The sequence below is a fragment of the Sminthopsis crassicaudata genome, chromosome 4 (genome assembly GCF_048593235.1).
Source record: "Sminthopsis crassicaudata isolate SCR6 chromosome 4, ASM4859323v1, whole genome shotgun sequence".
Classification (NCBI taxonomy): Eukaryota; Metazoa; Chordata; class Mammalia; order Dasyuromorphia; family Dasyuridae; genus Sminthopsis; species Sminthopsis crassicaudata.
In genome coordinates this window covers 178,393,311-178,420,919 of record NC_133620.1, presented here as the reverse complement: position 1 = coordinate 178,420,919, position 27,609 = coordinate 178,393,311, and the positions used below count along the sequence as shown (strand labels likewise).

The following is a 27,609-nucleotide window of genomic DNA, read 5'->3' as shown; positions in this document are numbered from 1 at the left end:
GTTTATTTCTGGAGCATCATATTCTAAGGCATTCTAAGGCAGCCACCTGCAAGAGCATATTCCAAACCAGAAAATCAGTCCAAAGGCAGGAGGTGAACTAATAGACATTATCAGCCAAGTATCTTCTTATAAGTTACCTCTTCCCAAATCCAATGTATTTCCTTTATATTCCTTCTCTACTCCCAACCCCCACATTCTTTTAATATGGATCCATTACGCTCATCCTTCCTCAGATCTATGAACCTAGGACACTTAATGATCGACCATATAATTGATAGCAACCATATAATTAACATTTGATTTTTTTTTTTTCCCAGCACAATGAAATGGGAGGTAGCCAGGCATGTGATAATCTATTGTAAGCATCATCACAGTTATTTTTTTTTCCTCAACTTTATGTGGTGGAAAGGGGGGAAAAAGTGACTACTGTGTATTCTTAAAATTAAGTGAAGGCTTTCTAACCAAAACCTTAAAAACCCCAAACCTATTATATGAATTTATGTTTATTAATAGTAACAGAAGAGATGCTGAAGATTTGTGAATATTTATTAACACAAGAGATTTAGAATCTCCAAATATAAGGTTGGAGGATAACAATTGTTGCTTTACTATACTCCACCTGCATTCATAGCCATTTAACATCACACAGATAAAGAGCAATAGTTACATCATACAAAAACAAGTGCTTAAATATGTTTCTAGTTCATAATCAGTGATCAATTTGAAATGGAGCAAACAAGTTTAAATAAAGCCCATGTATTTCAATTATATAGTAGCAAATACAAAAGCATTTAATAATACTTTTAAAACTGCACAACAAACTTTAAGTCAGGGTTCATTCTTTTAGCATGAGTTAAAATAATTTTGCCATTAACCGTAGACATGCTACGCACCAGCCATAATAATAAATCAAGTACAATACACATTATACAATATATTTTGCAGAATAATTTTTGTTGCCACTCTGGTACAATGGCAAATACATCTAACTAGCCAGGAATCCTGGTTCTAACTTTGGGACAAATTAATTCATATCTCTAAGATCTCAGACATTCCAGGTCTAAAATTTTTTCCCTGGGACAAAAATCTACTTTATTTTTTCCCTTTAAATTGACTTCCAAAATCTTTCGTACATAAGCCATGATTTCTTCTTTTCAAAATTCCAAATTTACTTTTTGAAAAGTTAATAAAAGTTCTACCTACATGTAACAGTTTTTTTATCTCAGGTTAGAGGGGAGGAGATAATCTGTTATCAAATGAATGCTCACTCTATACCACTGTGCTAAACACTACGGAAAAGTAACTAGCAAAAATAGTACCTGCCTACCAAAATTTTCCCACCTCAGGAAAATTTAAATTTATTACTTAGGCACTATTGATTAAATTTTTCATGCTGTGTAACCCAGAACATTTCCTCTAAGTGATAAATCACGTTTCTTGAAATCATGGAAAAACTGGGTAGATAAATATCAGCTGTCACAAAAATGTCTATACAACATGTTTTAAAGAATTACAGAATACAAAATTTCTTAAAGTGTGTTTTTGAATCAAGTCATCAGGTATTTATTAAAGGCAGTCCTAACTTGCTTATATAGTTGATAAAGATTTAAAAAAAAAAAAAAAAGACCTTTTCAATTCCACCATGCTTTTAAAGTGTAAATTACTAACATTTTGGTTTTCACTCTATTTCGCTTTCTCCCCATATTCCTCATCTACTTTTTTCCTACCATCTCACACAATACTGACTATATTTCACTGATATTAAATCCAACATAAATCAGTGACTTTAGCAAGAAAATACAAATAAAACATAAAATGACACAATTTATGTCATGCAGACTAATACCAAGTAGGCTACCTTGTTAACACACATATTTACATCAAAGTCTGGAATACTGTCAATTTCAAATGAGCAAGAAACAAAAGAACTTTCATGTCAGAATTCCAGTTCAGTCAAAATCACGGTTTGTAAGGACGAGTGGAGCCACTAGTGTCCAAACATAAAGGACAATGCCAATCCAGCTTGAAGAAATTTTCACCCAAACTGAAGTCCATTTACTGGTCATCTCATGAGAAGGCTCATAACTAAAATATTTGGGGGCAGGAAGAAAAAAAAATTAATTGCATTAATAGCTAATCTTTAAAGTTCGAGTTTCAGATCTGTTCACATACACACACACACACACACACACACACCCCACATACACTCTCTCTCTCTCTCTCCTCCTCCCCCTCCCTCTCTGTCCTCTTACCCTTTTTCTTTTAAATCCAAAAAACTTAATAAAAAAGAAATCTCAACTTAATTGTTAAGTTGAATGGTAGTTCCATTATAAAAGATTTTATTTTTACTTTATGAGGATATTTGTTGAAGGATTAAATAAGCATTTCAAATAAGATTTACACAAAATTCAGTAAGTAGATTTCCCAGAGGTAAATCTTAAAGAAGCACTATCTCATTCAATAAACATCTTTAAGAAATATATTTTCTTCAGAAAACTGAAATGTTAAAAGTCAAAACTATTTGTGATGTAACATATTTCTTAAAGAAAACTATACATTGCTACATTGTTAACATACTGGTCAAAATTTTAAAGCTGAAGGAATCTGGAAAGTCAAGTAGTATATCTTATTTGCACATTTGGAAACTGAAAACCCAGTAAGATTAAGTGACTTGTCCAAGGTGACAGAGGTAGTTGGAGAAGCCATGATGAATGCTTTACACTTCATAATTCCACTCTGCTTCTGAATATAGATAGTCCTTGCTTTGATAACTCAAGCATTTAACAAAGCAAAACAAGCTACTAGGTCCTATACAGGTATATGGCTACTAATCTTTAGCTAACACACTGCATAGTCTATGCCAATCATCTATTTTATATGGTTATGTCTCATTTACACATTAATAAGTCATTTACAGAATGTCTTTATTGCTGATTTCACGTAATATAAAGTTTCTCCTCATTTATGGAGTGAAAGAACTTTTGAATTTTTGAGTTGTGATAACTTTTTTTAGATTAAACATGTGCAATCATTTTAAACATATTTCCATAGTTGTCAGGTTGACCAAATGAAATCAAACCAAAAGTGAGGGGGAAAAAAAACACAAGAAAAAAAACAAATGAGCCAACAAAAAGATTAAGGCAGTATGCTTCAATCTACATTGAGTCCCTATAGTTGTTTCTCTAAATGGGGACGGCATTTTCCATCCCAAGTCTACTGGAATTGCCTTGAATCACCCCACTGTGATACTTGATCATCACATAGGCTTGCTATTACTGCGTATAACATTCTTCTGGTTCTGTTCCTTTCTTTGTGATAGTTTTGAGCCCCTTTTTAGGAGACTTACTTTTCAGTATGTCTTGATTATATTCCAAGTATTTTTAACTATCAGTTACTTTTGTATTAAGTGGGATGTTATACTCAATTGTAATCTGACAGTCCTTCAAATATTTGGCAAGGCTAATTTTTCTCCCTTTCGTGGAACTCTGCAGGAAATCTAATCTGCAATGGGTTTTAATCTTATTTATAGTCATCATATAGCTGGGCTTTTGAATAGTCTTGAACAAAGCTTAAAGAAAAACTACAGAATGTTAACTTGAGTTCAAATCCTGACTGACAATATGACTGGGCACTCACTTGATACCAATTTCTTCATCTGTAAAATATTAACAATAGTACCTATTCTATAGGACTACTATGAGGATTCAAAATCTCAAAATACTACATATAATTAATTCCTAATGTCTTTAATAAATAAGCATCAAGCCCAATGCACTCCAAATGGAAAAGAAGTGGAAACTTTTTTTTTTTTTGCCACTTGCTTCATTCAAAATTAGTACGGATAATAATTATATTCTGAAATACAAAATGGTTGTAAAGATGAATTATTAAAGATGTAATATTTTAAAATATAACTGTAAAAATGAGAAAAATCTTCATTTTTGTCAGTTTCAACTAAACAATAAAACTGTAAACAAAAAAAATTACTGTATCATTGTGATGACAAAAAAAGAGAATGTTTGAAGAACTGATTGAAAGGTCTGAGATCAAAACTGGATCCCTAAGATTTCCAAACATATATATGACTATAGAAATGAATAAAAGAAAAATATAAAGAATATAGACAGGAAGATGGTGGCATACTAAGACATAATGGAGCCTGGATCTTCCATAAACATAACCATGGGGCTTGGAAATGGCATCAGTCTAGAAAGAATGAAAAAAATAAATTATAAAATTCTGAACTCAGCTTCAGGAACACAAAAGACCAATGGAGATTATGAGCTAAGCAAACTGGGGTAGACAGACATCAGAGAGAAATTACACAAGGGCTTGGGAGGGACTAGCTGACTCCAGTGGCTCCAGGCAAGAAAAAAAAACCTTAGGCAAAGACCAACTTGGAGTATTCCTAGGAATCTATGGTGCAAGAAAATACCACACATGCCTTTCTGTAAACTGGTAGCACTAGGGAGTCACCCAAGCCAGGCTCAGCATTTTAATACCCTGGAGTCCACTGAAGAAGAGATCCAATCTTGACACAATAGTCAAGAACTGGACAAACCCTATCCAAGCTATCTAGTTGCAGAGATTGAATGAAGTACAAGCTTCCCAAACTACATACTGTCCATTTATGAGATAAGCATACACACCAAGGTAAATTCCTAAAAAGAAATGTTATGATTTAAATAACTGTGGGAAAATCCAGAAGATTATGCCCTCCGCAGTTACTTCAAGGAAAGCTGGGGGGGAGGGGGGAAAGAGAGAATCATATGACCACAAAGATTACAAGGGTTCCATGGGAAAAAAAAAAACTAAACAAGACAAATAAATAAAAAAGGAAAAGCCACAGAGAAAATAATGGCAATGAGAACTAATGCCCTGAAATTAAATGGTGGAAAACCTCACCTATGAACTAAATGCCCTGAAAATTAAAATGGACCAGATAAAAAAACTGAAAACCACAAAAAATTTTGACTCAGGGGGAAAAACAACCTCTATAAATCTGTCTATGGCTTGAAGCATCATTGCTGACTCCCTTGTGGAGTTATAGCCCACCACAGCACTCTGCCCCATGGTATCTCTCCCTTCATCCTTCTCCCACACCGTGTGGTGTCTCTGACCATAACTCATGAACAACCATGGCTCATGGTATCTTTCTACTTATAGCTAACTTTTTCAGGGTGATAAATCTCTTTTGCTATGTATCCTGTCAGCAGAGGGCATACTCCAACTTTATGAGGTACACTTTCTCCTGGCTAATTGTGGATTCCACTAGGGAACTTGTCTTTTCCACCTTTAATTATCCCTTTTCTATGCTCTCCCAACTCTATTTCATACTTGCTACTCCTGGTGTCTATTGTATTTGTCTGTTACCCATTCTCCTAAATAAACCTATCTTTGTCATCTTTGGCCATTATGAATTCTTCACCCAACATTTGGGTCTTACAAAAATTACATCATCAGGTATGGTAAATATGAAATAATTTTTGGAGAGCGATAGATTATATAAAAATAGCATAGTAGAAATTCTGTTCATAACATAAAGAAATTACGTCTTAGGATATCCATCACAGGTTACAAAAGTGCTATTTATATGTGAATTAATACACAGGAGTTAGCAAGGGGTTTTTTCATAATTAAAAGGGGGAAAGACAAGTTCCCTAGTGGAATTCACAATTAACCAGCAAGAAAAAGCCTTTAAAGAGAAGATGCCAAGAAAGCAAGATACACTACATTCACAGGCTAAAATCCACAGAGAAGTTTAGCAGACAAAGGAAGGAATTACAGGATTGACAGGTGGACTAATCCTAAAATGAATTTAGCATAGATCTACACCAAGGAGGAATGCTTACGGGGAAATATAAAGTTGAGGATTTGACATCATAATTCTTTCTGACTGGATACTGTAATTTAGGGTTTCTAAAGACCTCCGCTTGGGGTGGGACTGTAATCGAAAGTCCCACTTAAAGGCTCAATTAAGGCTGAGATGATCCCATAAGTGCTCTTCCCTGCTTGTCTCTGGAATTATAATCCTAGTGCTTCATGCTTTTTCTGCTGATGTCCATCTAGCTACCCAGAACTTCCATTCTTCCCCTGAATTCTAAGAGTTAAGGTGCATTCCGCCCCCCCTTTTTATCTCATTCTTCTTATGCAGCATAATTGTGGAAATATATATATAGAAGAAATGCACAATGTTTAGCATATATGGGATTACTTGTCATCTAGGGGAGGGGATGGGGGTAAAGGAGGGAGAAAAAAAATTTTAGAACAAGGTTTTGCAAGGGTGAATGTTGAAAACTACATGTGTTGGGAAGTGAATGTAAATTGTTAGCACTACTATCTATCTACCCAGGTTACTTACACCTTTGGAATCTAATACTTAACGTGCAACAAGAAAATGGGATTTACACACATATATTTTATCTAGGTTATATTGTAAACACATGTAAAATGTATGGGATTGCCTGTCATCTAGGGGAGGGAGTAGAGGGAGAGAGGGAGAGAGGGAAGGGATAATTTGGAAAAATGAATACAAGGGATAATGTTATAAAAAAAAAATTACTCATGCATATATACTGTCAAAAAATTATAATTATAAAATTAAATTTAAAAAAAAAAAAAGAAAGCTACATGTGTTTTGAAAATGCTCTATATCAAAAAAAAAGTAGAGGTAGCTACTATTCAGATATGATCATGGTAAATATAAACATTATAGAAACAGCTAAAGAGGGAATATGCTTACTTCAGATATGGTTATGGTAAATATAAACAGGGAATATGCTTAAAGGTAACAGATAATAAAACAACCACAACACTTCATATAAATGCATCTAATAACAGCATGGCACCAAAAATACTTAAAGGAAAATTAATTGGAGATAGTAAACATAATAAATAGCTAACTGCTAAGAAAAGTAGCAACCTGGCAGAAATTAGGTTTATAACAGCACCTGACACTAAATGCCAAGATTAGCTACAAATGGATATAAGATCTATAGTTATACATGAACAACATAAACTAGAGAAGCAAGTAAGAAACTGCTTTCTAGATCTATGGATAGAGGAAGAGTTCATGACTAAATAAACAATGAAAGAAACTTATTATAAAAACAAAACTCAAACTATTTTTCACTTTTTTGTGGCTGCCCCCCCCCTTGGTCCTGTATCTTCTTTCATAACATGACTAATAAAGAAATACATTTTATATGATTGCACATATTTTAACCTATATTAAATAAATCCTTCATTTTCTCAAAAAAGGGGAAAGGGAAAAATTTGGATCTCAAAATTTTTTAAAAAGTGAATGTTAAAAATTGTCTTTACATGTAATTGAGGAAAAACAAAGTTGTTTTTTTTTTTTTTAATGTTCTAAGACACTAGTAGAGAAATGCAAATTAAAGCACTTTACACTCCAGTGAATAGCAAAAATATTATGGAAAAACAGGGACTTATGTAACTAATTATAGAGAAACAAACTTCCAGCCACTCTGGAAAGCAACCTGGAACTATGACCATCAAGTTATCAAATTGTGTTATATACCTGTGACCCACTTAATATCACTACCAGGACTCTACCTCAAAGAAAGGGGAAAAAAATATATGTTCAAAAATATTCATAGCAGCTCTTTTCATTGGAACCAAAATTTAGAAAATAAGCTTTCCTCCTATTAAATATATGTTATTGTGCCCAAAAAAATAACAAAATGGACAGTTTCAAAGAACACTGATAAGATCTCTATTAACCGAGGTAGACTGAAGACCTAGAAAATTTACAAATGACTAAAACATTACAGAAAAAACTTTGAAAGCTGATCCCTTTGAACAATGCCATAATAACCGTGAGTTCAAAAGACTGAAGACAAAATATATCACTCATCTCCTGCCAAAGGTAAAGAATTCAAACTGCAATGTCACAAATATTTTAGGGCAAGGACAACGGGATTGTGATGAGGATTTTCTTTCTTTTCTTTTCTTTTTTTTTTTTTTTTTGAAATAATTGCTGTCATTAATTGAGGGAGGGAAAAGTGGGTGGGTAGATTGTGAGGGAGATTATAAATTCAAAAAAAAAAAAAAACCTCAATTGTACAGCAATTGAGTTACCAAGTAGAGCTCAAAATCTAAATGCACATATCTTTTTGTGTCAATCTAAAATTTGCATTTCTATAAGCTCCAAAATTATAAACTATTTCACTTTTTTTTATTAAGATGTGTAAACAGTTAAATATCTGAAGCATGATTTATAATGAAGTAGAAAATAATCTGTAATTTATGAAAAGGCTACTGTAATAATGACAATATTCCAGTATTTACTTTTGTGTTGATTTAAAATAAGAGTTTCTAAAACAATACTAATATTACCTTTGTGAATTAGTGCCATCACATCTTAATTTATGCTAAATACAAACCTGCCAGAATTTACAAATCCTAGATCCCTTTAAAAATGTAAAAAATGTCAATAAGTACCTGTACCAGTTGGTCAGGGTCATCATGATATAAAGTGAAGCCAAGAAAAGCATAAAATGAAAGAAGGAATAACTGTAAGTAACACCATCCCTTTCATTGTCTATTGCTCGGTGAACATCATCACTATCATCAAGTGAGCCATCATGTCTAGCCACACCATCTTCTATCAGTGTTGATTCATCACTGGTCAAAGTCAGTTTATTAACCTGACTATTGTTGGATGACCGGATGCTATGGAAAACAGGTAGAAAAAGAGAAAACCATTAGTCTCAGAGAAGTATAATGTAATTTAAAAAAAAAAAAAAAAAAAAAAATTTTTTTTCAACAAAACATGTTATGAAAAAAGCTTACCTTGAATAAAGCACACAACACAAAAAGAGCATAAGTCCCACAATTCCTTGAGCATCCCACCACTGGACAGAGTCCCCTTGCTTTGGAATGCTTGTTGTAACATTATAGCCAATTATGCTTAATAAACTTGGATTGCATTTTCTGTCTGTGAAATGAGTAAACATTGAAATAGAAAGAAATTCAAAGATGACATTTTCTAAGGAATCCACATTTTACCCTTTACAAAAATCTATTAATTCATAACTTTTTAGGAGACTATAACTGTGACCAGAAAGTAAAAGCTAAAATTATGCTCAAAGTAGATTTTATAAATTCACGTATAACTTTTTTTTAAACAATTATACAGCATTTAAGGTATCAAGTAGAGCTCAAAATCTTGAACAAAAGGCATACCAACATATTCATAGCACTAAAGTTTTCACAACATATTATCTATTTTTAAACCTCATAATGTATGAAGTTGCCATGATTTATATTTTTTAAGATAAGGAAATTAAAGTAAAAGTGATTGACCAAAAATCGCAGCAAGTTAGTGGTAGGTAGATCAGAACTACTTAGATGTTTTTGATTTCTAACTTGATTATTTACTAAATACTTAACTGTGATAAATCTGTATAATTCTCAACCTACCCATGCCTTCTTTACCTTGTTAAGTCCAATAATCTAGTTAGGGCCTTTGCTCTTGACATTTTATGATTAGTAATGGTGTGCACAAGTTTTCTATCAATTATCCTTTCTTCTCACTACACGATGAATCTCTTTCTAATCATAAAGCTAAATGACATCCTTTACATTTTTTTTCTGTGAAATCCTTCACTAGCAATATGCTGCAGCCTATTAATAATAATGCTCATCACGTGATTCTCCTTTGGGTGATTAACAACTGCTCCTTTGGAAATAAAATATATCACATGCCACAAGCCATGAAGTATGAACAGTATAAATCTGTATTTCAGAAAGAAGCTTGAAAAAAACTGAAAAGCCTCAATGAAATCTAACTGGCTTACTTTTTCAATTCTGGGTCAAGTTCACTCTACCTCCATTATCTATCTAAAATACCAATGGCTCAGTTTTATGAACTATCAACTGCATTTGGAAGTTTTCCTATATAAATAGGGCTTATTTGAGAAAAGCCATTAGTTTGGAACATTGCATTAAAACAACTGGGCAAAAATTTTAAAACAACAGGCAGGAAATGAAGGCAAATTTATTTTAAATACTAGGGGAAAAAAAAAAAAGCCTAACAATTAGTCATCCTAAAATTAAACAGGAGACCAAAATGAATGAATTTCCATTTGTTGGAAATCCTCAAATAAGGGTTGACTATTCAGTTGCTGGTTATGCTATACTAGGTATTTTTTAGTGTAGTGATTGGATTAGATAGCCATTGAAATCAATTATAACTCTAATTCTATGAAATGTTTTTTTAAAAAAAAATCAAATAAGAACAATGGCATCTTGTATTTTCTCTACCTTTCATAGTCAATTATGCTACTATAGAAACATTTATTGAAGAACTTCTGTGAAAAACTTGCCTGCTCTCTTCCCATATTTTTCATCAAGATGTCTGGTAAGTGATCATTATTATCTTAAACTTTGAAAAAATGAAAAAATAAAAGCAAGAGGTTATTAATTGCCAAGTAATTAATAACTAAGGTTTTGTTGTGGTTTTTTTTGACATACACCACCCTGCCCCATCTTTTTTTGTAAATAGGATTGTGACTTTTTCCCCCAAGCATTTGCTACTTTTGGTCTTATCCCTTATTGCCTTCAAAAATTTGTCATCTCCAGCAAATATTGCTTGTGTTACTTGGTGAACTGCAGTTATTTTTTCCATATTTGTTTTATCTATGCCATTTTTGCCTGAGTGGCACCTGGAGAGTTAGGGGTACAGATTTAGTGTTAAGAATCTGCTCTGTTGTCACTAATAGGGAAAAATACATCATAGCAATCTTTGTAGATTATGTTCCATTTTTTTAAAAAATCTATATATTCCAATTTTATTTTTAAAAGGCCCCTTTTGGATATGACTTGAGACTCTTACTAGTCTTAGGTAAGTATTTTCCCCTTCTATTACCACTAGTTTTCTGATGCTATACAAAAGCTTGAAAGAATCTGTTAGAAGATTAAGAACAAGCTTCTATCAGATTATCCTACAAGATTTTATAAACAATTCTGCAGTGTTAGCTTATCCATTTCTGCAAGAACAGCAAGTTCTTGCTTACTATTTTCTGCTCTGGTATCTGTATTTTGTTCTCAATATGGTAATTAATATTAATTAAATTTCCTTAGATACTGAGAATATGCTGCATCACTGTGCTTTTATTCACTTTCCTTCATCAGCTTGTTAGAACAGATCAAGATGGAACTGCCTCAATTTTGTTGTTTTTCCAGGAACAAACTGTTGTCTTACACATACAGTTATGAGAAAATGACTCCAACATCAGCAACTTCTTATCTTTCTTCTGAAAATATAATCACTTTTTTTTTAAATTTTAGGGCTTAATCCATTAAGCACCTCCTGATTTTAGTCAAAGTATTAATGCTCTATAAGTGTGATATTTCTACATATTATTCAGATCTGACCTTTCCCACTTTATATTTCTAACTACTTTCAAACATTTTTACCATATTTCTCCAAGCCCACTTTTATATTGAAGTCACAAAGCAAGTTTCTCAAAAAAGTGTCTACTTCTTTATCCTCCACAATAGATTTTAGAACGTAAGACTACAGTTGACTCCACGATAGTCTATGTCCATCGTGAGCAATATAAGATTTCCAGTGTCCCATAAAAATAAATGTTTTGCTGCCTTTGGATGTATAATAAAACCAATTCCATAATTTATTTTATTTAACTATTCAAGGAGAAACTGCAAGATTTCTTTAAGCTGTTTTTTCTGGCTTCTGTTTTTACTTTCAGAGTGAAGAAAAAGAATGGCATTCATTTCCTCCTGTAATGTCCATCCTGCAATGTTACAAGGTATCTTTGGTAATATATCAATTCATTCTACTTTATATTTCACTTGATATACAGTATTGAACGAAGTTATCTCTACTGTTTTATCTTTTAAGGAATCTGGTAAAATTTTGACTTGCACATAAGAGGTCTCTTGTTGGAAGAATAACTTTCCATGGAATTTTTGCTAATTGGACACTATAAAGAAATTATTAAATTTCAAGGAAAAAAAAAAAAGACTGTAATCTTGAAAAAATTATCAAAGACAATCCTAAAACATACCTGGTTCATTCGTCATGGCAGACCAGGTCAGATACATCGTGTAGATTGTGATTACTGAAGACTGCAACAAACCAGATCTTGGTTGTGACTCCTATGTAACAATTTAAAAATAAAAACTACACTTACAATCTGACATAATTCAATATTTCTGAACATTTAGAAATTAATGAATGTCAACTAAAAGTCTTCAAATAAACAGCATAATTGTCAGTGGAGTTGTGAACTGATTCAATGATTCTGCACAGCAATTTGAAACTCCCAAAGAGCTATAAAACCATGCCTACCCTTTGACCTAGCAATACTACTGCGGTCTGTATCTCAAAAGAGATTAAAAAAAAAAAAAAAAAAAAAAAAAAGGAGGAAAAAGACCTATATATATGAAAAAATATTTAAAGCTGCTTTTTTTCTATGGCCAAAGAATTGGAAATTGAGGGGATACCCATCAGTTGGGGAATGGCTAAATAAACTGTGGTATGTAATTATGATGGAATATTATTATACTATAAGAAATGATGAGCAGAATGCTTTCAGAAAACCTGGACTTTGATGAGCTGAACCAAAGTGAAATGTATCGTGTATAAACAGCAGTATTGTAAGATAATCAGCTATAAATGACATATCTATTTTCTGCAATGACCCAAGACAACTCTGAAGGACTTATAACAAAAAAGGATATCCATACCCAGATAAAGAACTGATGGATTCTGAATGCAAATCAAAGCTTTTTTTTTTATACTTTCTTTATTCTTTCCTGTCTTTTTTTTTTCCTTTTGATCTGTTTTTTCTTTCACAACTGTGACTAATATGGAAATACTTTTTACATGCTAGAATGTGTATCAAATCAAATAGATCAAATTATCTACCTTTTTTGGGACAGGGAAGGGAAGGAAGAAAAGTTTGGAACTCAACATGAATGCTAAAAATTTTCTTGTAATGCATTTGTGGAAAAAATGAAATATTACTATACAAATAAATAGATAAGACAGAAAGATAGCATACTTGGATCTTGGGCAGAATAGACATTACAGATGCTCCAATGCACAGAAGCATGTTGACACTGATGAAGGCCTTATTTTCTGAGCAACCATCTGGGTGAGTATAGTAGACAAAGAATAGGACTATGGCAACTAAAGACAGCAGATAATTCATTGCTGTAGCCGATAACAAAGCTGTGAGAAGATAAGAGTGGAGAGTTAAATTTCATAACAAATATAAATTGTGTAAGCTTACATTAGATAAAAATAGTAAGTTGTAAACAAAAAACAAAACATTACCAAAAACCAAAAAACTATATAGTAATGACCTTCATATAGGCTCAGAAAGACTCATAAACTAACACTTTTCAAGAGACTCTAGTATAGACTCTACTCCTATGGGTAAACTCCCATAAAAACTTTATTTCACATCCAAGACACCAAAAATCTGTAATTTTGTCTACACAGATTATGTCCCCTGGTAAACATTTTAATTCCTCTAAAACTTCGCACATGGTTTAGAAAAATTGCTATAAAAATTTTTTTTTTGGTCAATCTCCATCACATACGGATGTTGTGTCTTCTCCAAACTTTGCAAGATTGATCCTTGGGAAACAAAGGTAGTTCCTTGCCCAAAATTAAAGACCTTAAAAATTGGCAGAGGTTGTAAAATTTGTTATATGATAAACGGTTTTTGGAAATAAACTTATTTTAATTCTCAAAACCTTTGGCCCACAAAACAAGTGCTTTCTCAAAAGCAAAATGTTTAAAATAAATATTCAAATATTTAATAAAAGAATATGAAAGTTTTCAAATATCTAAAGAAAAATTTCTTCTGAATAACTCTCAATATATGTAGTTCTGGACTCATAATGGCTTAAAAGAAAATGTACATAAATGCTGTGATAGAAACGTAAAAGTCCTCTTTATCTTTCTTCTTCAAAAAATTAAATTCCATATTTGTAAAATTCCCAGATATGGAAGAAGTATCAAAAATGCACTAATAATCCAGAAGGAAATCTTTCTTAAAAGCTATCATATATTTCCTATCTTAAACACAATAAATGATGCAGAAAATGAAGCATTTCTTCATAATTCAGTATCATTGTATGATCATCAATTATTGAATTATGTTACAATGACATGATGCTTTCAAAAACAATGTATACATTGGTATTTATCTTCACACTAAATAGGCCTAGACCAAAGTTTCTTAACTTTTTTGACTCTAATGTAGCCAAGTGTCCATTCTTATCATTGTGCTTGCCTTCAACAGTGCTGAGAGGTCAGCTATAAAATCAGGTGACCAATATTAGAAAATCAAATACCTAAAGCAAGATCTAATCCAAAGCCACTGTCTCTTGTTTTTCAGAAACCTTTTCTTTTCTTCCAGTTCCAGAGAACTGAGGGTGTTGGATGTGTATGTACACAATCTGAATACCTTATAACTTAAAATACCTCTAAGCCTCTTTTTTAATCTCTTAAATGAGAGTACTATACTAGATGACAACAAAGCGTCTTCTAGCTCTATAAATCTTTGATCTGTAGAGTTAATTAAACAACATGCTTTAAAATAAGCTTGTATGATACGCTTGTCCATGCTCTTGAAGCATTACAATTTCTTACCTGCATACCAACATCTTGAGTTCCCTTCTTCCATTTTTTCAACCCAAGATTCATTCCATGAATGGGCAAAATCAATAAGTAAAACCAGCTGGATGAGGATGAAACAAAAGGCTCCTGCCATGCCCACATAAAACCACACTGAAAGAGGGGTAAAAAAAGTAAGAAGTTCCTCTACGAAAATTATCTCGCATAGACTTAGAGATATAAATGTGGTCTGTCTGATAGGTTTGGAGATCAGGAAGGTACTGATTTCTCTTTGTAGCTCCAGCAATTCCAGGCATACAGTAAGCACTTAATAAATATATGTTAATTGATTAATAAAAAGGAATAGTGATGAACTAACTCACCACATAATTTACAACTGATGCTGGGACTAAAAAATAAGCCTCCATTATGCAAGCTCAAGAAAACCATGAATAGCAATGATAGTGACACACAAATTTAAAAGCAGAATACCCCGAGAGAAACTATTTGGGCTAAGAGTTTTAAGAAACACTAATAATATTACAAAGCAAAAAAATCACAATATATGAAATTATTAAAGTGAGAGGAAATCAGTACTATCATGATTAAGAAAAATCAAATACAAGTAATACACATCAGATAACATAAAGATGTAGAAAATACAAGTCCAACCAAAAAACTGAAATAATTTAAATATAATAGGATACAATATAAATCCAAAATCACTCTAATGCCAATAAATAACAACTTTTTATTTTTAATGTCAAAATCATAATCACACACACAAATTCTGGTCATTAATTTACCCAATGGACATATATATAAAAGGAAAAAGACAATGGGAAGTAAGCAAAAGAGAGGTATGAATATGAGAAAAATACAGAAAGTCATATAGAAATCTAGCACTGAAGTGACATAAAACTTTTTAATGTCAATGCTCTTAATTTTACAAATGAAGGGGGAAACGGCTCAATGAAATCAAGTGACTTGCCCAAGGCCACAAAAAATTTTCTCAATCACATTAATCCCAATTTACATAATTATAGGTGTAATTTATATATAGAAAATATAAAGCTGAACTTTTAAAAAGTTAAACAGAGATTCTTGCCCTACCATTTAAAAAATAAATTATAGTTTTATTTATCACTAGATACTATAACCATAGAAATTTGTCTTCTAAGCCAAACAAACTTGAGGTTTAAGTACTGCCTCTGAACATACTATATGTATGAGCCCAGCCAAGTCACTTAACCTTTCAATGACCTAGACAAAAGATATAAATTGCAGAAAAGTCCTTACTTTTATTGATAAAGAATTGATAAGAATTCTTAGTTCTAATTATTAAAATTATCTTATACTGAACCAAAAAAGTCAATGGAAAAGACCATAAATCCCCTAATTAGAACCAAATATACAAAGGTGATTAATGTTTGATAAATCTATGGTTGTTAAACATTAGGGAAGGGAATCAATTCGATAAATGTTACTAAACTGAATAGCAATAAGGTAAAAAAAAAAAAAAATCAATATAAAATCTGTAACACCTTATACATTTGTCTGATCAAAAGAATGTATCCATAAAGAAAAATAAATTAAAGAGTTTCACCTGACACATAGTAAGCAATCCCTTTGGAAAAAAAAAGTTAATTTTTGCAGACTTCCTTGTCAAAATAAGTCCCTCACTTCATTTTTTGCAATTATGCTCATACAATAATACAAAGAAAACAATCACACATTTATTGACCCTATGCAACTCATAGCTACGGGGGGAGGAGTTTATAGCACTAACTTAGTCTAATTTCACTTCAACAAAGATAATATTCATTAAACTCCTGTAAGTGGGTTTTTAAACATATAAAAGTACTGAAAGAAATTTATACACATGTGTATGTATATATGCACATGTATACACATAATACACATACATATAAAGTTCAGGAAGGAGGCTTTGGATGGAGATTAAATTGAAGATAATGCCTGAAAAGAAAGAGATCAACAAGGAAAGACTAAATAGAGAAAAAGTTCAAAGAAAGGGCCTTCAAGAATGCCTACATTCAAAACAAAGCAGAGAAGCAAGAGAATTGTTCTTATACAACCAAAAAAATATATTGTTTTAACAGCAGTTGAAAATGGAGTACACACATACTAACACAGATATTCAGCATTCTTACCAGTAGTAAAGGGTCCTTCAGGGATAAAGAAAGCTCCAACAGTTATTGCCACTGCTGCTGCAAATTTAAAGAACCAGAATCTAAAAAAGAAAACCATAGATTCTTACCATGTTAGTTCAAGTATATTTAATGTATGATATATATTTTCAAATACATGCAATACCACATGCAAAAATTTAAGAGTATATCAAAATAACATGAACTAGGCTAGAAACAATTCTTTGGAAGGATTACTATAAAGTGAACAAAAAACTCAACTTCATCTACTTCTGCATAATTTTTAAAGAAAAATTGTTTTCCAGATCTTACATAAATAATGGCATTTTGACAAAAGAATTAATGTTTATTTGTGTTAAAATACTATCACTTAACCTTCATAAAGCTGCTACACTAATTGAGGATGTACTTTTATAAAGTATAAAGCATTAAACAAATTAGATACCTGACTATATGAACATCGCACTTAAAAGCTATCATATTTTAAAAGTTAATAAGAAAACACTAACCTAAATCTCTAATGATTCCAAGAAACTCAATGGCATATGTTTTGAAAATTAAAAGTTTTAATAATTAAAAAAAAAAAAATCAATGAGTACAATGGCCTAGTCATATTTTATGAGTGTCACAACAGAGAACCCAGCTAGAAAATGGGTTTTGTGAAAAAAAATTAAAGGGACAATGAGATATATGTTGGGATTATTATAGCTATATAGTTATATCAAGAAGAAAACTAACCAACAGCTGACAAACTCAAAAAAGAAATGCAATTCTTAAATACCATTCTTTTATGTCATTTCATTAGTTTTCTCATCTATCACACTATTATATAAACTAAGAAAATAGATAAAAAAAAGATAACTAGGCTTAGTTATTACATCCTGTAGCGTTTATCTCTTGCTATGATCCTAACCAAGAAATCACATTCATAAAAGGTTCGATAGACAGTGTAAAAGAAAATTATTCACTGTTCCTAACTCTTAGCAACAAAGAGTTGCTTTTTCCTATTATGATAATTTCATAATATGCTTTTTCATATTGTGAAAAAGCAAGGTTTTATTTATGGAACTGAAATAAAAATTATAGTTTAGGTCTTAATTTCTTAAGAAAAAAATCTTTTGAGACACAAAACTATATATGATTCTCCTCTAAATCCTCCATTATTTCACTCAAGATACTGTCCATTTGTTTTTTATATCATATTGAGATTATAAAATTTATTACATGCCCACTAAATTTTTACAAATACCCATTTAAAAAAAATCTATGGTATGCTAACAGACTTGATTCTCCAATATCTGCAAAACCCAACTTTTAAAAAATATTTTCCTCTATATCCTCAGAATATATAATTCTCATTTCTATGGTTAATCTGATAGATCTGTGCATTCATTGATCTGACTATTCTCTCCAATGCTATAGAACTGAACCAATATATATTTTCTCATTCTTATATAACTCTCTGTCAACATTTACCAGTAAATTTTCTAGTAGTCATCCAACTGACATCTTGGGAAGCCTTTATAATGATCAGGAAAACAACAGGAAAAAAAAAACCAATAACACATACATCCTATGTCTCTCTTTTTCTTTAACTAGACACTTTATTCTAGTCATGTTTGTCTAATTATTTGTAATCTTTCTCCTGTTCAATTCTTCACTACTATATTCTATTCACCACTTACCATGCATTTCTCTCTCCACTATCTTTTGGGTAGTGTATAGCCACATATTATCAGTGGAAAATTACTAGGGTTAAAATAGTAGGTCTTTATTTTAAGGCGGCTGAGATAGTAGTAACAACTTTCAAATGCAGTTCAACTGACTCTCAATCCTCCTCTTTTTTTCTGGAGAGCAATGAAATCAGATTTAATTGGCTTGTCCAGGGATACACAGTTAACAACTGTCAAATGTTTGAGGCCAAGTTTGAACTCTGGTCTTCCTGACTCCAGAGCCAGTGCTCCATTTTTACTTGCTGGATCCACTAGCTGCCCCAATTCTTTTCAATCTTAAATCCTGTTTATTGTAAATTACTGATGTCTAAGATATATATAATAGCCAAAACCCAAAGACTTAATACAAATACATATCACTATTTTTTTCAGTAGAACCTATTTTTAGAAGTGTCTACAACATTCCAGGGCTTGATGCAATCAGCACAAGTGTCAACGAGAACGGGAAAATTTGGAGGCCTTCATTTCAACTCTTCTGATGATCTTCCATGACAGTTTAATACTTTTAGAAATTATTTATTATTCTGTTTTATTCTCTGCTATATAACCAGAGAGTCACTGAGCAAAGTTCTTGTTTCATTTTTTAAATATTTTCTATGATGATTTTAAAGAAATGCTTAAGATGGCATTTTGCTCTAAGCAAAATCGTTTTAGTTTAATTATTTCAATCATTTCTTTAAGTTAATAAATAGTAAGCACAGTCAAATATTGGATTCTCTGTATTTTTTTTTTTTCTTTTTTCTTTCTGAGGCTGGGGTTAAGTGATTTGCCCAGGGTCACACAGCTAGGAAGTGTTAAGTGTCTGAGACCAGATCTGAACTCAGGTCCTCCTGAATTCAAGGCTGGTGCTCTATCTACTGCGCCACCTAGCTGCCCCCGTGTATTTTTCAATAATATAGCAAATTCATGATCTGATGTAGAAAAATATTGGAGGAAACTACCTGTTTTCTTTTTATACTTTCAATAAGCCCTTACATTATTCTCATAAAGATGTAATAGATCTAAAAAAGTAGATGTACATGTTAGAAGTTATTAATATTGTCTTGACTACTTTAAAGACACAATAGCATGAGTATTTTCCCCCTAAGTTTTTTTTCCCCCTTTACACATTTTGAGAATCAGTTCTTCTATGACCTCTATTAAACATTTTCAGTTTAAAAAACAAGATTTAGCAAAAGTTACAATAATTATATTCTTTGATACAATAATTCCATTGTCAGAAATATCCTGTAACACTACTAGCAGTTGGGGTAGAAGGATGCCAGGGGAAGAAAGTTATTTATTTAAAGGTTTTTGTAATAGAGTAGAGCTTTAAGCATTTATTAAGCACCTAACATGGACCAAGTAGTGTGCTAAGTACTTCACAAATCTTATCTCTATAAAAGCATTATTTATAACTAGAAATAAAAAAAAAAAAAACAGAAAGACCCTAAAAATCTAATATCAGGAGAAAGGTTATTAACTATAACATGATAAAAACTCAAGTTTGAAAAATATAGTAAAAAGAAGGAAATAGATGATGATCTTTAATAATGGGAAAGACATAGTCAGAACTAAGCATAAGTTATAATTTATGTATTGAAGTACATTTAAATGTAAATAACTGCAGAATGTTAACTGTATTAATACTTATTAAAGTTTGTTGTAAATCATTTGCATTTAAACATTTGTCTACTTATAAATTCTTTTCAAACATTACTATTTTTTTCATAAAAGCAAAACCATCTCACAATCTTAATTAGCTTCTTTCCCACTCACTATATCCATTTGAAGTTCCTTACATCCAGAAAGTAACCACTATGTTTTGAACTAGAATATCTATATTTTGAACTAAGGTTCTGGACTTTAGATTATGAAAAGCACTAAAGGGGACATCTATATTACGTTTCAGAAAGAATCAGAGCTTATGGTTATTAGTCTTGTTTGGATCATTCTACAAATTCTTAATTTTCTATGTATATCAGGAATGGGAAATGCCCAAATCAATTGTTATAGCAATCTCATGGGATAATGAGCCAAAAGCTAATTTGACAACCTTCCACTGCTTGAGTTCTATAAGTTGATAATTTTGTATGGCCTGTGAATGATGCCATTAAGTATCCAAAGCCCTAACAGAAAAAAAGAAACAGAAATGGCCCCACTTCTGATCTATATCCATATAAAACATACAGGGTGTCCCAAAATCTTAATGCTTAAGCTTTAATAGTTGTGTGCATTCCTTGAGTTAGGCCACTTGTATGAAAGGCACATACTCCAGTAATGAATCATTTTTAAAAAGCAGGTGTGTTAGAACTAGAGATATTTAAAAGATCCAGATCTTTCATCTGGACCAAGAAAACTGAAGAAAGAAGCTGAAGAAAGAAGCTAAAGCCATCACCTTAGAAAGGATCAGTCATTTAAGGTTACATAGTTTATGGCAAAGTTGAGACTAGGACCACAGAGTATTAGTTTTGGAAATATTAACTTTAGATTAACTAATACAATCCCCCTCATTTTATTATTTTAAATCAAAGTTAAATTGTTGCCTTTTGTTTTTATGTCATTTCTAGACATTTCCCCCACTTCTCCAAAATGAACCATTATAAGAAAAATCAAGTAAGTAAAAATATCAGATACAATGACTTAGCTATTTATATTATATTCTCCCCCAGTAAATTCCTGTCTCTGTTTTAAAGAAGGTTATCTGTTAATCAAGACCATTATTGCCAACTTGAGAATCTGACAGATGAGAAAACCATGGCTTATCATATAAAGGGACACAATTCAAACCCAAATTCTTCAACTGCAAATAAGTGCACTTTCCATTGCATCTTGCTGTTTTATTAAATTCTCCCAACTTCTCTTTCACATCTACCACAATTACAATTTATCCACTGCATTTTTTCCTTAATTTTTCAGATTACAAAATGGAATTTCCTATTGCAGTTTATGTCCAGAGAGTTTTGTGTGAATAGGGAAATCATAAGCACTAATGAAAAAGATTTTCCTCCTATTAAACATGAAATAATTATAACTTAAGAATTTAAAATTTTATAACCAACAGAAATTTTCATCAAAACTATTCCTCAAAATGTAAATAACTGAAACTCCCACTTTAATGAGCTAGCTTTTCTAGCCATAAATGTACATTAAAAGAATATAATCATTTTCAATATTTATCAAAGCATTCTTAACACTTTTATTAGGGAGGCTATTTATTTTTTCAGCTTCTTTAAAAAAGTTTAAAACTTACCCATTGTGCACTGCAGCTCTAGGATCACTGCTACTCTTCACTTTGATCATCAATAAGGAGAACAAAAGGAAAAACATGGCCATGCCAAAGCACAAACGGTATACAGCTTTGTATCCAACCAACACATTACAAGGCACAAGTCCTGTCCCACTATCACAAAAACCAGGAATCTAGGACAAAAAAAAAAAAAAAAAAAAAAAAAAGTCATGACCAATAAGAAAAAACATCAAATTTACATAAATGAACTCCCTAAAATGCAGATAAAAAAAAAAAAAAAAATTGATGTCAATTTACATCAAGCTACTGCAAACCATAAAAAGACAATTCCCAGTGCCCAACCTGAGTTTGATAATTTTTAATCACATAGATCTGTCCTGATTTTTTCAAAATTTTAAATTTTATTGGGACATTCCTATCTTCCTGATGCCCTCCATACACTTGTAACTAATCTCTATAACTCAATCTGTATAAGGATATTGAAGAAACTTTGCTTTTCAAAGTTAATGATTTTTCAACCCATTTACTAGAAGACATTTCGCAAGGGATTTAGATGATGTGTCAATGTTTAACTATTATTGCTCAGAGAATTACAAGAATATTGTGCTTACAAATCTCATTTATCAATTTAAAAAAATATATCCAATATAATTTCTCAGAATTAAGATCTAATTTTCACTAGAATTATTACTAACTTTAATTTTACAAAAACCCTATCACCAACAATTCCTCAAGTTTAATAATGCACTTTAATTTCGAAAATAAAACATTCTGGTTAGCAATGGGAGGTGGGAGGGGTGAAAATCAAAGTATACAAGTCACTCATGGACTCTAATACCTAAGGGCCAAATTCTCAGGCTCTACAATTAAAAGTCCAAAATACTTCCCCTTTAAACCCCTATTGAACAAATATTGTAATGTATGGGTCTTTTGGAGCAATTCAAGCTCTTAATAGCATTATCAACACCTTTGAATATGTAATCTAGTTTGGTCATGTTATATTTCAATTTGCTCAAGTATAACAACTTTTAAAATGAAATTAAAATGAGCCAACATAAATGTATCTGGATGTTACTGAGAAGTATTACCAAAAAGGGACCATTTATAGCCCTCTAAAACAAAAGAATAGGAAACAATAATTGTACAGTTCTCTCTAAAATGTAATATTCTCTGTTGAGGTTTTCTTAGTGTCTCTGGGAACAGCCTTCGTTTCAGTTCAGTAATCACCACACGAGTAACCAAGAGGAGTTCAAGTCCAAATCCTTTATTGTCTCTTTTCCTGGGGCCTGGTTAACTTTCTTAGAGACCCATCTCTCTCCTTGGTTCTGAGAGCTCCTGCCATCAGTACTTTGCCTCTGACACCTTCTGCCTCTAGCTTCCTCCGAATATCTCTCCTGGCTAAGACTCCTAGCTTATATGCTCCACCCTAAGTACACACCAATCATTATATCACTAAGAAACCATTATTTGTTATTGGATTAAATCAATGCTAAACTAGATTTAACAATTGTCTCCTCCATTCCACTTAGTACCTTGTTTCAAGTTCTGGCTCATAATAACTCCTTGTAGGATTAAGTCAACCATACTGAACCATGCTAAATTAGACAACTATTATCTCTATCAATTCCACTGACTTAGTATCTTGCTTCAAGTTCAGAGTTCTGGCCCATAACTAATAAATTACCTCAACCAAGAATTTAAAGTTTTAGTAACTCAACTATAGACTAAATTTCTCTTTTGTTAGCCTCTCCAAAAAAAATAATGAAATGAAGCACTACTAGTTCAATATCTACTATTTTTTAAAAGAGAAAGTTTAAAAAAGCTTTTATGTTACCTATCTTATTCTCATCTTTAGCTTTAGAGCAGAAAGTTTATTTATGCAAGATCATGGATACTGCTTCACTAGATTATTTTGATCCCAAGATTGTCAGTGGATAGAGATCTGAAGTCAGGAGGACCTGAGTTCAAATCTGGCCTCAGCCACTTAACATTTCTTAACTGTGTGACCCTGCCCAAGTCACTTAACTCCAATTGCCTCAGGGAAAAAAAAAAACAAAAAATTAATCCCACAGATTGTCAGTGGATCCAGAGAATAAAAGAAGAATGCATAAATCAGCCTAGTTACTGTAGAGTTATTCCCACTGGGACAGCATCGGCACAGCAGACATGGAGCACTGCCACATAAACATGGTATCTGATAAAGAGAAAAATGTTAGAAGCAAGTAACACTTTAATATATAGAAATCCTCATACATTAACCACAAAAAGTTAGAAAATTTATCAAAATTTGATTTCCTGACAAAAATCACAGATATCTTCCAAAAGGTTTCTTTTTTAAACAGTATGTAATCCAATTATATTAAAGATATTAGAGAAAGTATAATTTTTTGTGTGTGATATGCCAAAGAGATTTTGTGGTGCTACGGTTTTTATTAATCTTAGTAATCAATTCTATTATTCTTTCATTTCTTCTGCTAATTAAAATATTAGACTAGGTAAGGCTTCTGATAAGAAGAAATACATAAATATAAAACTTAGAAGTAAAAATCAACTGGATTTCCAAATTTAAATCCTTAAAACATAAAACAAGGTCTTTTGGATCTTCTTTCTATTATACCAGATTACCTACCAAGAGTTGGGCTCTTTTTGGGGGGTAGAGGAAGACTTTCAGGAGGAAACACACATTAAAGATTAAATTCATATAATTTTAAAAGAATAGGTCATTTAGCCATTAAATACAGATTATTAAATATGATTTAATTTAAGTTTTGCCAGGAAAGAATGGAAAAAAAGGCAAGAAAACGAAAATTAGGGAGAAAAGAAACACAATGACAATAGAAGAGAATAAATGGACAGTGACATAATAAGGAAAATAAGTAAAAGAAAATTAGGAGAACTAATTAGTTGTGTCACAAAGAAATTCTGAAGCTAGGAAAGAGCTTCTCATATTCCTAACAAGGCTATGGCTGGGACAGCTTATTGCCCTTTGGGTTTTAAAAAATATCATTAATTATCAATGAATAAGTTAAATTAAATTCGACTATTTTAGCTATGTCTTTAAAGACAGTACCACACCTGTATAAATTCGGAAAAAGTGGAGGTCTATTTTGGAATAATTTTGTAGGAGAGAAGCCATATATGGTGTACATACAGAAAAGACGGCTTTCCCTAATATGTCTTCCTAAATTACTTTTTTTTTTTTTTATGACGATAGGAGGGCAAATTAGAGCCGAATAGGACTCCATAAGTCTATCAACCCCTCTTATTTAAGATAAGTTAACTGAAAATGACAGGTTAATAGCAGGCTGGCTTTGAATTCCAAATGCAATATTTCTTTCCATTTTATCAAGCATCCTCCATAAGTTTTCTCTGACCAATTTTGCAAATCATCCATTGGTGTTCCAAAGGAAAGAGGAACTTATCCAACAGGATACTTAAAATATTACTTACTTACAAACTCACACCTGCAATGCCAGATTCTTTCTGGCACAGTTTATTCCCCAAGTTAAAGCTCAGTATTTTAAGAGGTGTATTACCTCTTTCTCACCACTTGAGCGATGATGGCTGCTGTTAGCTTTAAGCTCCAAACAAAACAACAGCACTGACAATTCAAGGTTTATGCAATTCACAATTTTTTTTCGTAACAACGTTAATAACGATAGAATAGACACTACCTGTCTCCATTTTATCGATTTAAAAAAAAAAAAATCCAACCTCTGGGAGATGAGATGACTTATCCAAGGTCATCCAGCAGTTATCACCCAGGACTAAAACCCAAGTATTTCAACCTCCAGGGCGCTTCCAAATTCAATAAGCAGAGGCTCAGCAAAGCCATCTCTGTGCCCCACCTCATTTTCAAAGGTCCTACATCAACGCAATCTCTCTCCCTCATTAGAACCAACAAGACGCCCTCGGGACTCAGGAAGATGCAGGGGCGGGCCCGGGCACGCTCCGCAGTAAGGAGAGCAACAAACCTCGTAGCCCAGGGCGGGTCCTGGGGCCCGGTAAAGGCACGCAGGGTGGCGAGACCGTCAGAACATAAAAGAGGCCGGGTGGGTACCGGAGCTGGGGGTGGGGGGAGGCGGATGGCACCGGTCTCTTCCCCTCCCCTCCCCCCCAAACCAGACAATTCCAGGAACGTCTCCCACCTCTCCCGATCTCTTCGCCAGATCCAGGGCTGGAAGCCGTCCCCGCCCCCGGGGCAACGGGAAATGGGAGAGAGGCTCGAGACCCGGCCGAGCCGAGAAGCCCCGTTGGGGCGTCCAAGGGCGGGGGCGATGCCTCCGCGTCTGGAGCCTTCTCAAGAGTCCTTTCCCTCCCGCAGCCAGCTCCCGCAGCCCTCAAGAAAACAGCGGAAAGGACATACCCAGCTCGCCATGGAGCACAATCCCAGGACACCCCCCATCGTCAGGAGATAGAAGGACCTCCGGGCGTTGTAAAGATGGTGCCAGGTTCTTTTTCCTCTCACAGCTTATTTACCATCTTCCAGGCACTTCCGGCCCAGGCCCCGCCCCCGCTTTTCGCAGTACCTACGTCATTTCCCCGGGAGAAAAAGACGGGGTTCGGGGTGGGCAGCTGGATAAACTGGAGAAATTGTAATCTATTTAGCTGATTGTGGATTACAAAGAAAAGATGGGTCCTGGTAGGCTGTCACCCCACGTTGGATCGGTTGTGTAACTGGGCTGTCCGTTCAGTAAACTAAAGGAGAAAAAAAAAAAAAAAAGACGTCTGTAGGAGGGCGCCGGCCTCGCCCACCTCCCGGAGAGTCGCTCCTTTCCTGGGATCAACTTGCCGCAGAGGCGGGGACTGGGCGAGGCTGCTGCGCATGGAGAGCTTTCCTCGGCTCCTAAGTGGGGGCAGGGTCATGGAGAAGATGGGCCGTGGAACAGTGGATCTCTGAAGGCCCTCTTCAGATTTTGCTTCTTAAGATCTTGTAACATCCTAGGCATAATGATGCTTTGCTTTCCCCCCAAGTTTTAAAAAATTTTTATAAACTTCTTAATTTCTCCTCAAGCGTACACGTTTTCTCTCCTTTTCTCTTCTATTAAATGATATGCTTTGTTTTGCTTCAGATTATCGTGTATTTGAGGTGAAGACCTAGGTTCAAATTATGCCATACACCTTAGTTTGACATTGAGCAAGTGGCTACCTCTGGACCTCAGTTTTTCTCATCTGCTATGTGAACTATTCGATCATTTAGTAAATATATAAAAGTATAATGGAGTTTACAAACTAATAGATAAAACACATTACAAGTAATAAATGCAAATTTATGAGTAATGCAAGGTAGATTATTGATAAATGCATAATAGAGGTATGAAAAACTCTAGGTATTTAGTGGTATCGTGATTTTTTTTTTTTCACTTAGGGAAATCAAGTGAAGGTTTTTTGCAGGAAATGGTAGTTAAACTAGTTTGAAGGTGATAAAAATCAGAATACAATTGAAATTGCAAAGGAGGAATATATACCAGGAAACGAGGAAACCTGAAGCAAGAAGTCGAAAATAAATGGATAAATTTGGGTAATCATAGGTAATCCAGTTTGACTTGAAAAATAAAATGAAAGAAAGTAATAGTGTATATGCCTGAAACCTTTCAGTTTCACTCACTGCTCTTAATTCTTCCCTTTGGGACCTACATAATAATTCCAGTTCCCCTTCCACATGCCAACCCTTCATATAATTGAGAACAAGTATTATACCTTAATGTTTGGGGCAGGTTATAGAGGGAATGAATCTGATAGAACTGATAGGTGATTGCAATGTCAGTGATCATTGGAAATGAGAGAATTTCCACGGGATTGGAGAAAGTCAAATGCTTCAGCTTTCAAAAAAGTTAAGAGAAAAGAGTGATCAAACTTTAT

The 27,609-nt window shown here is 33.1% G+C and overlaps 1 protein-coding gene across 1 annotated transcript; it reads right to left on the bottom strand.

Annotated features, from left to right (window-relative positions):
- Nucleotides 1-528: 528 nt before the first annotated feature.
- On the bottom strand, nt 529-26,267 carry SERINC1 (serine incorporator 1). The gene is made up of 10 exons (XM_074264690.1): nt 26,114-26,267; nt 23,777-23,941; nt 21,751-21,920; nt 16,789-16,868; nt 14,654-14,791; nt 13,053-13,222; nt 12,054-12,144; nt 8,815-8,959; nt 8,464-8,694; nt 529-2,085 (listed from the first exon to the last, which is right to left on the bottom strand). The coding sequence occupies exons 1-10, from the start codon at nt 26,150-26,152 to the stop codon at nt 1,950-1,952; spliced, it is 1,365 nt and encodes a 454-aa protein (XP_074120791.1). The 5' UTR covers nt 26,153-26,267; the 3' UTR covers nt 529-1,949.
- Nucleotides 26,268-27,609: the final 1,342 nt, after the last annotated feature.